This window comes from Falco biarmicus, chromosome 5 (assembly GCF_023638135.1).
Source record: "Falco biarmicus isolate bFalBia1 chromosome 5, bFalBia1.pri, whole genome shotgun sequence".
Classification (NCBI taxonomy): Eukaryota; Metazoa; Chordata; class Aves; order Falconiformes; family Falconidae; genus Falco; species Falco biarmicus.
The window spans coordinates 52,631,762-52,644,257 of NC_079292.1; the positions used below are offsets into that span (position 1 = coordinate 52,631,762).

At 35.9% G+C, this 12,496-nt stretch overlaps 1 protein-coding gene across 2 annotated transcripts in view; it reads right to left on the reverse strand.

Moving 5' to 3' along the window:
- The window catches only part of TMTC2 (transmembrane O-mannosyltransferase targeting cadherins 2), a 254,058-nt gene that overhangs the window by 82,134 nt on the left and 159,428 nt on the right, over positions 1 to 12,496 (reverse strand). For both annotated transcript variants that reach the window (XM_056341389.1, XM_056341390.1), the window contains one exon: positions 9,038 to 9,152. In XM_056341389.1, the coding sequence (XP_056197364.1) occupies positions 9,038 to 9,152 (115 nt within the window). The remainder of the gene's footprint in view (positions 1 to 9,037; positions 9,153 to 12,496) is intronic.

Below are 12,496 nucleotides of genomic sequence, written 5' to 3' on the forward strand. Positions count from 1 at the left end.
AATCTGAAGGAAGCATGTCCTTCCTTCATTACATGATTGCAAAGAGGTCATTAGAGAAAATACTAATGAAAGGGTCCATTCAACACTTAAAGCTTTTTTTCCAGAGAAGCTTAGAGGCTGAAAACAATTACCTTTGCAGTCTGCTAAGTTATTATTAACAACTCTTCAACAAGCTTCAGCTGGAAGTTTGATGATATATTCTTTCCTTCTCCTTCAGAAATTGGTGAAGTATGGGTTATTTTGTCACAGAAATGCTTCCTTTTTCACGGGAGTTGACTTTGTAGTCTCCTTCACTTCTTAACAGAGGCCAGTCATGAGAGTAAAGTTTAATAGGTCTCCTATGTCTTATTTTCACATGCTTTAGTATTCACTACATTCCAGCCAGAAAATTTTCATCAAGATACTCAGAATTACTTTAAAATCACTAAAAATAAAACTGAAGTGTCTTTATAAAGATACATAGAGGGCAAAATTTGAAATATTTTTTTTTCTATGCCAATTCACCTAGAGAATTGCAAAATATCCTTCAAGCAAACTGACCATGGTTGAACAGAAAGAAGTTGTGGTATCAAAAGCTGGGAGCTAATAGGTGCATAACTACCATAGTAAGCTAAACCTGCAAGAAACAAGCTGACTTGCTACAGAATAGAGAAACAACAACAGAGGCAGATGAAGTGAAACCCACAGGCTGTAACAATGAAAGTCAGGGACCTCCTTGAAGATCTTAGCATCTGTTTGTTCAGCCACATTTTTATAATCCAAATTCCTTCTTCCTTATACAACCCATCATCTGCCAGCTGACTGCTGGGGTTGAAAAACTGGCAGTGGCTGATTGAATCTGTGGTACCTCATCTACTGACTCTCAAAACTTTTACACAAAAATTAGTTAATTAGTTACTTTCCAATCACCTGGTAAGGAGTGATAATGGATTGATGGTCTGGAAAAAATGGCAAACTCCTAAAAAAGGTTTGGTCTATGCATAATTCCATCTTTTTTTTTTTTTTTTTTTTTTTGGTGGGGGGAAGACTAGATGTTTAGCCAATACTTCCCAAAACTAGTAAACTTATCTAAATGCACAATCAAACAATCTAAAGTTTGCTTGTCATTCTTACTACTATCCTTTATTACATTGACAACATCTTTTAAAAGCTCAGGGTGCATTTGTAAAGCTCAACAAATATATAGTTCTACTCCTTTTTCTGTCAAAGGAGACAGTTTATTTTTATCTCATACCACCACTTCCTTTGGCTATAGTAAATGGGGGGGTGGGGGGTGGAGTTTGCTCTGAATAACCAATTTCTACATGCAGAAGAACGTCCCTTAGCTGGAGTTCACAACTTGCAGGCACTGCTGAGTCTCCAGTAGCTCACCCCTTGCAGTGGCTGGGGCAGACAGCAACATAAAGCTTCTCCCATAGCCAGGAGTGGATCTGTTCTTCCTCTTCTTTGTTTACACTTTGAAATAATAACTGCTCTTTGCAGGTTGCTGGCAGAGGGGAGAAGGAGCAGAGGGAAAGAACACAAAAGCAGCAGTACAGCACAAACATTGAACATAAGCCACTGGGTGGAGAGAAGCAACTGGCACACATTGAGTAAGTACCCATCTTTTGTGGTTATAGAGACCTAAAGCCTTCCTTCTTCCTTACACAATGATGAACAAAGGAAAGCACATTCTTGAAATAAGGATGCTTGATACAGAAGAGTAAGCTCGAGTGATAAACTTGGATGAAGAACTTAAAGTCTTCTGGTACTTTTTAATAAACTTTCTACAGTTGCTAATATACCAAGGTCAATAAATAAAAAAAAGCGTAACCCCAAAATGCCCCCCAAAAAAACAAAACACAGGAGCAGTTGCTTTAAGTTTGAAGTTCCAAAACTCTTTTTTTTTTTCCTCCAGTCCAGCTCCCACCTGCCAGTAAGGCACATAAAACATTAATTGAAAGATGGAACTTCAGTTCAAAGAAAGTTTACTGACATAACTGGAAAAAACTGAATTCTAGCAGATGGAGAGACGGTGAGCAGGAACTCAGTGGCTCCTCTAGCCTAGTAAGACTAGTACTGTGGAAGAATATAGTTTATCCCCAGAAACACAGAGGGATGAAATTAATTAGAAAAGAAAAAGCTACGTAAACCATAGAATACAAAGTAAACAGGTATAAATTGTCCATTAATTAATTTGGGATTAATTAGGAGTCAAGTTCTAACTATCACAGCAGTAAGATTCTGGAACCTTACAACAGGACTTTTTGCCTGCATTGCTTCTACGTAATTTTACAGTGGAGTGTGAATCATTTATAAAATGGAGGATACGTGCCAACTACTTGCAAGAGTAGCAGACTTCACCCAGTGACTTAGAAAGTGTCTCAGAATCCTCTCTAATGGGAAGAAAAATAAAAAGAAGAAAAAAATGAGAAGCAAGCTCTGGCTATCTAGAAATAACGCACGTCTCTTCTATAGATAGACTTGCTTATTTAAATATATGCAGGAAAACATTTCCCTGAAATGAGTTCTTTGCAACCATTCCGAGTTCTTTAAAATGCCAACATTTACTCATCTTGCTTGACCATCAACTTGAAAAATCTTCCTGCCTTCTTTCTCTGCCTTGGTTTTGACCTAAAGTCACTGAATACTAATGCACAAAACCGTTTTTGGGAACTGGAAAGCAGTCACAAAATATAAACAGGGAGTAGACAGTCTACTGTTTTCATCAAGTTACAAACTATTTTCTTCCTGCTGTAGTCCTATTAAAGCCAGCTGGTCTACTTACAAAGCAGACACCTCGGTGACTAAAGCTGGCATAAACTGACCAAGCTCAATCCACATGAAACTGTCATCAATTTTAAAACGTATGTTAGTGAAATATTTATAAAATTTTCAAGCCAGGTACAATATTGAAATAAATTAATCTAATAGTTTAACCAATGTTGTTTACTGGTTGATAACAGCTAATACAGGGCCTGTTACCCATTTTGCCATGACTGCAGTTCATCTATGCCTCAAGCTACATTCATCCCATTGATTTCAGGTGGGATTATCTACAAAGAATTATGTTTACCTGAATGCTATGCTGGCAAAGACAGAAATGGAAGAAAATCCTCTTTTATTCCTCACACAGATGTATCTCCAACCACGCAGCAATAGAAGATGTGCTTTGCCTAAGGCGAGTCTTTTGCTGTCATTTGCAAGACTAGTGGGTAGAAAGCCAGGTACGAATGCTACAGCAGCCCAGTACATGAAACTGTTAAGTTGGGTCATTAATCAAGGCTTTTTTTGTTGGGTTTTGTTTTGGTTGGGTGGGTTTTTTAAGTCAGCCAGCCATTTAGCTACTCAATCAAATGAGTGCTAACATTTTGTAAGAGTCTACAACTAGGTTTTATTAACAAGAAAGCCAATCATTAAGGAACAGTACGAACAAGGAAGATGTTTAATGTTTTCCAGTAACATCTTGTTAGCAAGAATGTAAATGGAAGAAAAATCCTTTTTTAATCAATAAGAACCCAAATATACCCAGTACGCACTAACGCAGAATGAACATTCCCTTTGCAGAACTCACCAAGCGCAGTCATCCATAACCCTATTAGTGTAAAAAAAAAAAAAAAAAAAATCCAAAACAAACACACCCCCCCCCAAACAACCTCTAATCTTTCAGATAGTGCAGTCAAAACTTTGTCATGTTCTTCCATTTGTAGGGAAGAGCTTTCTAATGCAAGCAAATTGGTTGGCAAATCTATTTCTGGTCTTTTCTTTGTTACTGGGGCAGTTTGCTTGACATTACTACCATTTCAGCACTGCATCACCTGACAACCCCCCTTTCCTTGAAAGTGGGAGGGCTGCCATAGGGATGAGGAGTAGCATTGCTCCAGTCTTTCTCCCTCCTCTGGACACCAGGCAGCGGTGTGCGGTGACAGCAAACAAGATCTCTATTCCCCGTCATGTGCCCTGGAAGTCAACATAGGTTGAGAACTGGAGAGAACTTACAAGAGCGGCCTTTTATGAAATTGAATGACAGAGTCCACAATCATTTTCCTAATTTTATAAAATGCATAAAATTTCCCTAAGGACTACGAACCACCACAATTTCCAATATCAAGGAATGTAAATGAATAGCTGGGTCACTGAGTTAATTCTAGCTCTCAATCATACTTACAAAAATATCTGTTCTTCATACAGGCCCTACAAAGAGTCCCAGTGCAGAGTTCTACATTGCAGGATACCAGCAGTCACCCAAGTGACCTTTGGGTTCTACCTCAAAAGCTGGTCTCACAATACAGCAAGATTTTACCAAGACAGCTTCGGTCACAGGAAGACATGGATTTCAGCTACTGTCTTCAATAGAGGAAGAACTAGCTGGCAAAGCAGAGATTAACTCCAAACAGGTTTGTAACAAGTTTGCATTCACAGCTGAGGAAAAAATAATCAAGTACTTAGACAGCAGAGGACACATCCTCTGCTTTTTAACTCAGCATCCTGCATTATAAAAACTATCTGGGCTATCAAGGAAGAGGAACCATAACCTTGACTCATTTCCTACCACAAGAACTGATGCAGCAAACTTGTCTGGGGCAGGTTCAAACACAGTTTAACATAGGTTTGTAGGCTAGTCTGCTTTTAGTGCTTTTCATCTCTGATAGCTCAGAAAAGGAGATTTTTATGCCAGCGCCCTTAAAAGGCAGAAGGAGAGGGAACACAATTTCAGATGTTATATAGGCTAACAATTACAGACAAGAAAAAACTTTGTTCATATTGATTTTTGCCCAAGGATGCAGAGTTAACTTTGTATATTAAACACTCCGGCAATACCAGACTTCACAGAATTAAAATTTCAGCTACTATTGAAGACTTTACCTAACAGAAATCTAAGAAACCCACATTTATTGACATAAAACCCAAAGTAAATTTTATGGAAATTCATGCTTTGAACTTATTCAAAGGAATTATTTTCATAACAAACTTGTATACACAGCCCTATATCACTAAAGGCAAAATGAGAGATTTTGGGAGAGAAGCAAGGGGATAGCTCTTTGGTAGAAATTATCTTTTATAGGGCATTATATACTCCAAAAATACACTATTTAAAGTAATTAGTATCATGTTAAAGGACTATTCAATATTTATGTGAGATAGCAAACATCCCTAAAATCAGCTGAGAAAGTCAAGGAATGAAGACTACTAATATGGATGACAAGAGAATACTTGAAGCACAGCAAAGCCTAAATAAAAGTGAAATAATGTATGCAAAACTGTCTCTTGACTGATAAGCAATTTTACTTCAGGCATTAATTAGAAGCAATTTGAAACAATACAAAAAAACCCATGAGCTTTAAGTAACAGTCATAAAGAAAAAAAAATAATGAAAAGACAAACCAAACTAAAAATAGTTTGGGTTTAATCTGCTGAACGTTGCCTCGTTTGGAAGAACAAAGTACTGGTTTTCTACAGCTCTGTCCTTGGTACCTCACAGTATTAAAATCATGGATTCCCCTGTTCACAGCCAAACAAACAAACAAACAAAAAACACACACACAAAAAAAACAAGCCACCAATCAAAAAAACTTAGAAGAAAATCTCAGTTTATGCTGATTTACTACCCGATGAAATCTAGCTGAAATCAGCAGTACTACGTAGCTTTCAGAGGTTGGCTTTGGGATTTATTTGTAAAAATTACCTGCAATGCAGTGTCAAGATGTCAGAGAAGCTATTTATAGGAAGCCGCTTTATATGTATATTTGAAGTACAAACTACCTTATTAAAGTCATATCATAACACAACACAATCTCCATTTACAGTATAAAACAACAACTTAAATCCTTTCTGCACTTAAACTGCTACAAAAATCTCAAATTATTTTGGAGTTGCCAGGCATTTAGCCTCTGATTTTTTCATGAGACATTCAGAAAACCAGGTTCCAAAGAAGAATTCAAGTCCTTGGCCTGAGCTCAGGTTTTTTCCATTCCAGGCCACAGATCCTATCTTCAAGACAAGCCAGCTTACAAGCTATCCTGAGGTAAAAGCTATGCATAAGTTTCACTTACACTTATTTGGACCTGAAAAAACAGCAACAGAATACACCCATTTTAACCCACATCTACAGAACCTACCCTATATCAATGTTAGCAAGAGCTTCCCCCTCCCCTCTTTTGTTTTGTATAAATAAAATTAATAATAAAAGCATTCTTCTTATCTCTAAAAGTTTAGGAAAATATTTAAGGTTACAGAATTGACACATTTGAACACTATGGGAAATGACATGTTCAGAATCAGATAAACCATCAAATGGAGATTATATAATTATGTAATCCAAATTACTGCAGTTTAAATTGTCTTAAATGGCAAAAGAAGCTGTAACTCAGAGCCATGAGGTGTAACAAACATTAAATAAAAATATAATGCTGAAGTCAGCCATTCATCTAATCTTAAATTCTCTATATTTTAATGCATTAACAGGCAACTGCTAAGCCAATCTCCCATTTTAGTTTCTTGAAAAAGAAGGGAAGAGAGATCATCAGATGCTTCTGTTTATGTAGTTTCTCTCTTTGATTGTTACCCATTAAAACCTGTGAGTTAATCCTTAATAATTTGTTCCTCAATCAGATAGCACTTTGATTTGTTATTGCTGTGTGTGAACACTGTGCTGCATGTGCCAACTGATCGGTATCAAATACTGAGGCATAAGGTCTAAGAAACAATAAAGAGCATGTGAGATTACAATATACTTATGATAATATTATGGCCAAAATATAGTAATTAGAACTGACTTTAAGGGTGGTTTTTTTCTAAATTTCTTTTAAATGACTGTTTCAGTTTCAAATGCACAGACTAAAAACCAGAAACAGAAAATCTAACTGGCCTCTTGTAAGCATGCATAAGACGTCTATGTTCATTACAGTAAAAGGCTTCCATAGTACTGCATGCCAAGGATGGGGATGGGCTGAACGTGCAAGGGAGCCCTTCAGAGTTTAAGCTTAAAATAATAAGATTTGTCTGCGGTCTTGTAATATGCACTCCATTCACTACCTAGTTTTCATGCTGGATGTGGAAGTAGCCAACACAGGGAAAGAATACAAAACCAAAAAAAATATATATATGCAATTTTTCAGTTTCTATTGAATAACTAACAGGTTTGTGAACCTTTAAAAAAAAAAAAAAAAGAAAAGATAAAAGGATTCTATTGCATTCAAGATAATACTAGAAAGGTTAAGAATTAGAGATCCTTTTTTGCATATGCATAAACATACACATAATACAGAGCAAACACTTCCTCTGAATACACCTCCTTTATTTCACAGGTATATGTAAGATAACTTCATACCCTATATATTCCAACTAGCATTTCAGTTAAATTCCTTTTATACAAATTTAGCAGAATTCCAAGAAATTTTCTGTTCAACAGAAATTATATACAATATATATGCCTACAAACCTTCAAGCTGAACCATTATCATCTTGTTCTGAGAACAGCAAAATAACTGAAATCTGATTTCTTTTATATCCCTGTCTTTATTGTTCAACCCCCTTTCATCTTCTTACCCTGGTATTAACTTGTTTCCCTCTATGACACAGCGAGTAAGAGACAAAAGTACTGTATAGGCATACAAAAATTTTAACAGTTATAATTTTCATCCCCAAAATGAATGGCATATGAGAAATTTAGGAGTTTCAATCTTGTCATTTTTTTCCCTACAATCTTCTGCTGGGTTCAGAAGTTATTTTTAAAATGTGAGTAGAAGGAATTTCTTCTTAAAAATATGCTTTTCACACTCTACACTGCCCAACAGAGACAAAAAAAGTTATGTGAATATTTATATAATTGTATACTTATTAAAAATATACATATTTTGAGATATGAATTTGAATTTGGAAGAGAAACTCTATCATTAAAATATTTTGAGTTTCCAGTATGTTTAACGATAAGGCATATTAATGAAATGGGCTACTTATTCCTTGTTAAATAAGGAAAAAAGTAGAAAAAGTCTATATGGCAAACTTCAGTTTCAGATATTACAAATTACTATTTTAAACTGCACCCACAAGCAGAACATTAATTGTTTATTTATTTATTTAAACAGGCTTACTATTTGCATTTCGGTTTTGCACGCATTGTTTCACTCACATACTTTTCTACTGCACACAGGGTATTATTTTCAAACTATTACATAATAAACAGCAGCCAACTGGTTTTTTTTCTCTGCACACTTCATGAAACAACAGCATATGGCTACTGGGGGCGATGAGCCTGCCTCGCAGCAGAGCCCCGCGCCGGGGGTCGGGCTGGATAGGTGATGGCAAGAGGGGAAGGGTGGGTCAGCACCAGCACAACAAGCAGTGCTGAGTGGGGAGCAGGAGAGATGCCCAGCCAGGACACGCAGAGAATCAGCCCTCTCCACGCTGGGGTGCAAGGCATGACCCTGCCTCTGTGAGAAGATCAGCATGATGCTAGTTTCCATGTCCATGATTTGGTCTGTTAATGATGCCTTGCTGTGTAACTACCTTGATGTTCATGGTATTGATTCACTCACCCACCTACAACAGGATTCTAGTAACAAAACTTTCTTGAACCTATGCTGCTCTGAAGTCAGTCACAGGAGAAAAGTGACTTGCTATTTTAACATTTCAGACCTCTGGAGCTAACTGAGGGGTACTGGTTTATGCTACGAAATGCTTATACCCACTCTACATACCAAGTGTTCCTCAGACTTAAAAAAGTAGTCTAAATAACACCTCTATATTTTAGCTGAGTCAGAAACAGATGGAATGCTAATGTTGCCAGCTCATTTATGTGTACTTCGTTCATTGTGGGTTTTTTTTTTCCTTCTTTTAAAGCAAGCAGGTCCGTAAGTTTACTTTCTCCATACCCAATACATGAATATGCAATAACGTTGACTAAGGAAAGGTCCTGTCCACCCTATAGTTTAAGGAGCATGATTAATGAAATGACTATTACAAAGCAACAGCTAACATCACCTCCATTTCCTGCAAGTTAATCAATAGCTCCATTCACAACAGCTTTCACAGATGATCCAACCCCACGCATACTTACAAATTGTAAAGCATATCAGCCATGTTGCTGCGGTAGTACAAGGCATTTCTATAGGCGCTTTCAGCTTCAGAAATCTTGCTCTGGCTCTTCAGAACATTTCCAAGGTTACCCCATGCTGTCAAGAGGAGAAAACAGTATTCAGAAAGAGCTACAATCCAATTACACATGACAGAGTATCCGACTATCAGGAAGTTCCTCAAGGAGACAAACAACAAAGAAACTATTTTCATGGAAGGGGAGGTTGGTTGGGTTTTTTCCCTCAGTTCTCTGGATCTCTTAATCTTACTGTGAGACTCATGTTTCGTAGTGGTGTTTTGCATATATTCTGTATACATAGCTTTTAGGTGGGAAAAGGAACTTTTAAAAAAAGTGTGTCTATGCTTTGGAAACTACTATAGCAAAAGGAAAGGGCCATTTTATTCTGTATCACCTCCAAATAAAATTCCCCAGAGTGAAATATGGAACTGGGACATCTTCATATTTTTTGCCCCCCCCCCCCCCCTTTTTTTTTTTTTTTTTTAGCCTATCTACTCTAAAGAGCAAGAAATCTTCCTAGAGTAGACACAGCACTCACTGAAGTATGAACATTTGACAAATGATGCAGGAGTTGAAAGAACAGTTAGGTAAGTAACCAGGATTAGAAATACGCCATATGGATATAAACACACTACACAGAATACTAAAATGCAGTTTTTCTACTTGGAAAACATGTGGTTCCTCTCCATACAATTTATTATGTTATACAACGTGCTTTTATATCCCATCTATAAAGGACTTGAGGTAAAAAAATATGTAAGGCTCCACATGTGTTCCCTTTGCAGTTTTGTTGAGTGGCACAAAAACTGTACTTACAAAAGAAACGGGAACTAACATTTTATAGAAAACACAGCCCATGTTATTCACAATTTAGGAAGCTAATTTAACCGGCATTATAATCATAGTCTACATGTATACATGAAAAAAAACACATTATACTTATAAATACATCAAAGTTGCTTCATAAAAAAATTCTAATTTCACAATTATTTTTTTTATGAGCAAGAATAATGGAAAGATGATGCATGTCCTTTCCATCAAACATACAATATATGGTAAACTATTCGTCCCTCCAGATGCACTAACCATAAACATTAGCTCAAGTAGCAGTCAAACTCTGCTGCTTCAGTTACTCAAGCCATTTTTTTTACAGGAACTTATATCGATCCTGAGTAATGCAAACCTTCAATGTAGTTTTAACATAACACTGCTAAATAATAATTATTTCAGATATGTGGGTTTTTTCCTCAGAAAGGGCATTGTTTTCAAACTGCTGTGGTTTGCTGCAGAAGCATCCTGCCACAGGGATGGGAACAGCAACAAATAGAGCATTTTCCTCTGAGCAGAATAAACTAATAATTGCTGGGAAAACAACTGATAGAAACCTTTTAGGATTCACAAAAATAATGTCATCTAACTGTGTACAATGTATTCTGTGAAGACAAATAAAAAAATAAATTTAATATTTCCATGAGAAAAGAAGCGATCACTACTGTGAGTCACTTCACTTTAGCACTGTATTTGATAAGATGAGAAATAATTCAAGTTATTTATCACTAAATCGACAAAAGTCACAAAAATATTCCATCATCTCTGGTTTAATGAAATAAAGCTGCTAAAGATATTCTCAGATTCACTCAATATTTATACTCTTTGCTAGCATATATGCAGGATTCTGAATTTATTTCCCCATTACCGGCTACTATTCTTTTTCACATGTAGAAAACATTTCAGAAGTAGCAACTAAGGTGACAAGCCAGCGTGTAAGCATTAACGCTTGTAAGAAAAACACAGATTTAATATTTTTTAAAAAACTCATTTGTGAAAACACATTCTGATGTTGCTTCTGCAGTACATGACCATCCAATTTCCCATAGCTGTATGTTCCATATAATCTGTAGCTACTTTTCCTTCCACTCTAGTCTGCTGTAACCGAGCATTACATAAAATGACCATTTGGACTACTGATAACCATTTCCTGATATATAGTTATTTGCTGTCAACTACTTCGAAGCTCAGTAAATGAAAGTATGTATAGAAGAATGATACAGTTCATCTTTTTATCTGTTAAAAAACCCTATTAACCATTAACTGTAACAGTTTCTCCTCTAAATTTCATTTCATGCTGTATGCTTTATTATTTATTGGAATTAATACAATTTTTAAGGCAATACTTTATTTACATTCTGCAAAATAATCTGTGTTAAGTTTTTAATATCAATCAATATTTAATCTGCGTTATTTCAGTTGAAATGTATTCCACTTAAGCTTCGTCTAAACTTGTAAAACTGCGAATGATTTGCAATGATTAGTGTGATACACTAGATGTAGTGATAGTAGCAGAAAATAGCAAGCATAAAAAACTATAATCTCACAATTTATCATTAAAAGAAACATGAAAACCATGGTCTCTTTACTACCCCAAACTATAAAAGCTTCGTACAAATTTTCACACCTATTTAAACACAGACTTAGTTAGACAAATGACCTAGTGCTGTCTGGAAACTAAGCTACACAGAACAGTTTATTAGAACAAATGCTTATTTTTAGAGATCATACTCATAGCCCTAGAAGTTACAGACACCTATTATCTCCAGCAAACACATCCTCTTGCTTGTGGGCATATGAGAGGGAGAAGACAGAGGATGGTCTACATGGAAAAGAGGCTACATCAGCTACTCAAGGAACTTCACTCCTTTTCTGTCTTAAGTAGTGCAACTAACCTTAGGAAAAACAAAGATTTTAAATTATTAACATCATCTCTGGCATCCAGTTTCTCAATCTATATCTCAAGACAAATTTGTCCTGCAAAATGGTAACAACACTGGTTCAACTATGTGTACATTCAGAAACAGAAACAAAACTATACCTGAATGTAGCCACAACCCTATTAAAAACATACCCTATGACTCCAACTGAATTTCAGCACACAAGTTTTCCATCTGTACATGCTACAAAATTAAAAACTAATATTCTCAAAAGAAAAAGAAACTAGGTCAGTAATTCTGGAATTTAAAATAGATTTCTATGTCACTTATTTTTATGTATTTTTTTTCATATAAAAACTGTAATATCTGAAAATGCAAAAGGGAACACTTAATATTAAGAAGATACTAAGGTATATGTATACCACAATTTAATGGTATTCAATGTTTCCTCTATCAAAGACCCTATGCAGCACAAGAGAAAAAACAAGCTGCGAATGAAACAGCTTTGTAATATATACTTTTTGCCTGCTGCTTAATTCCCTGTGCACCAACAAGGAGACCAAAACAGTCCCAGGTCTTTTAGAAATAATACTCCATCTTAACATGGGAACAAAGGTAACATTCACATATCTCACACACCTACAAAACAGTCAATCCATTCAAATATTAGTTCATTGCCTACTTTTCCATACTCAATGTAAATGAATATATTATC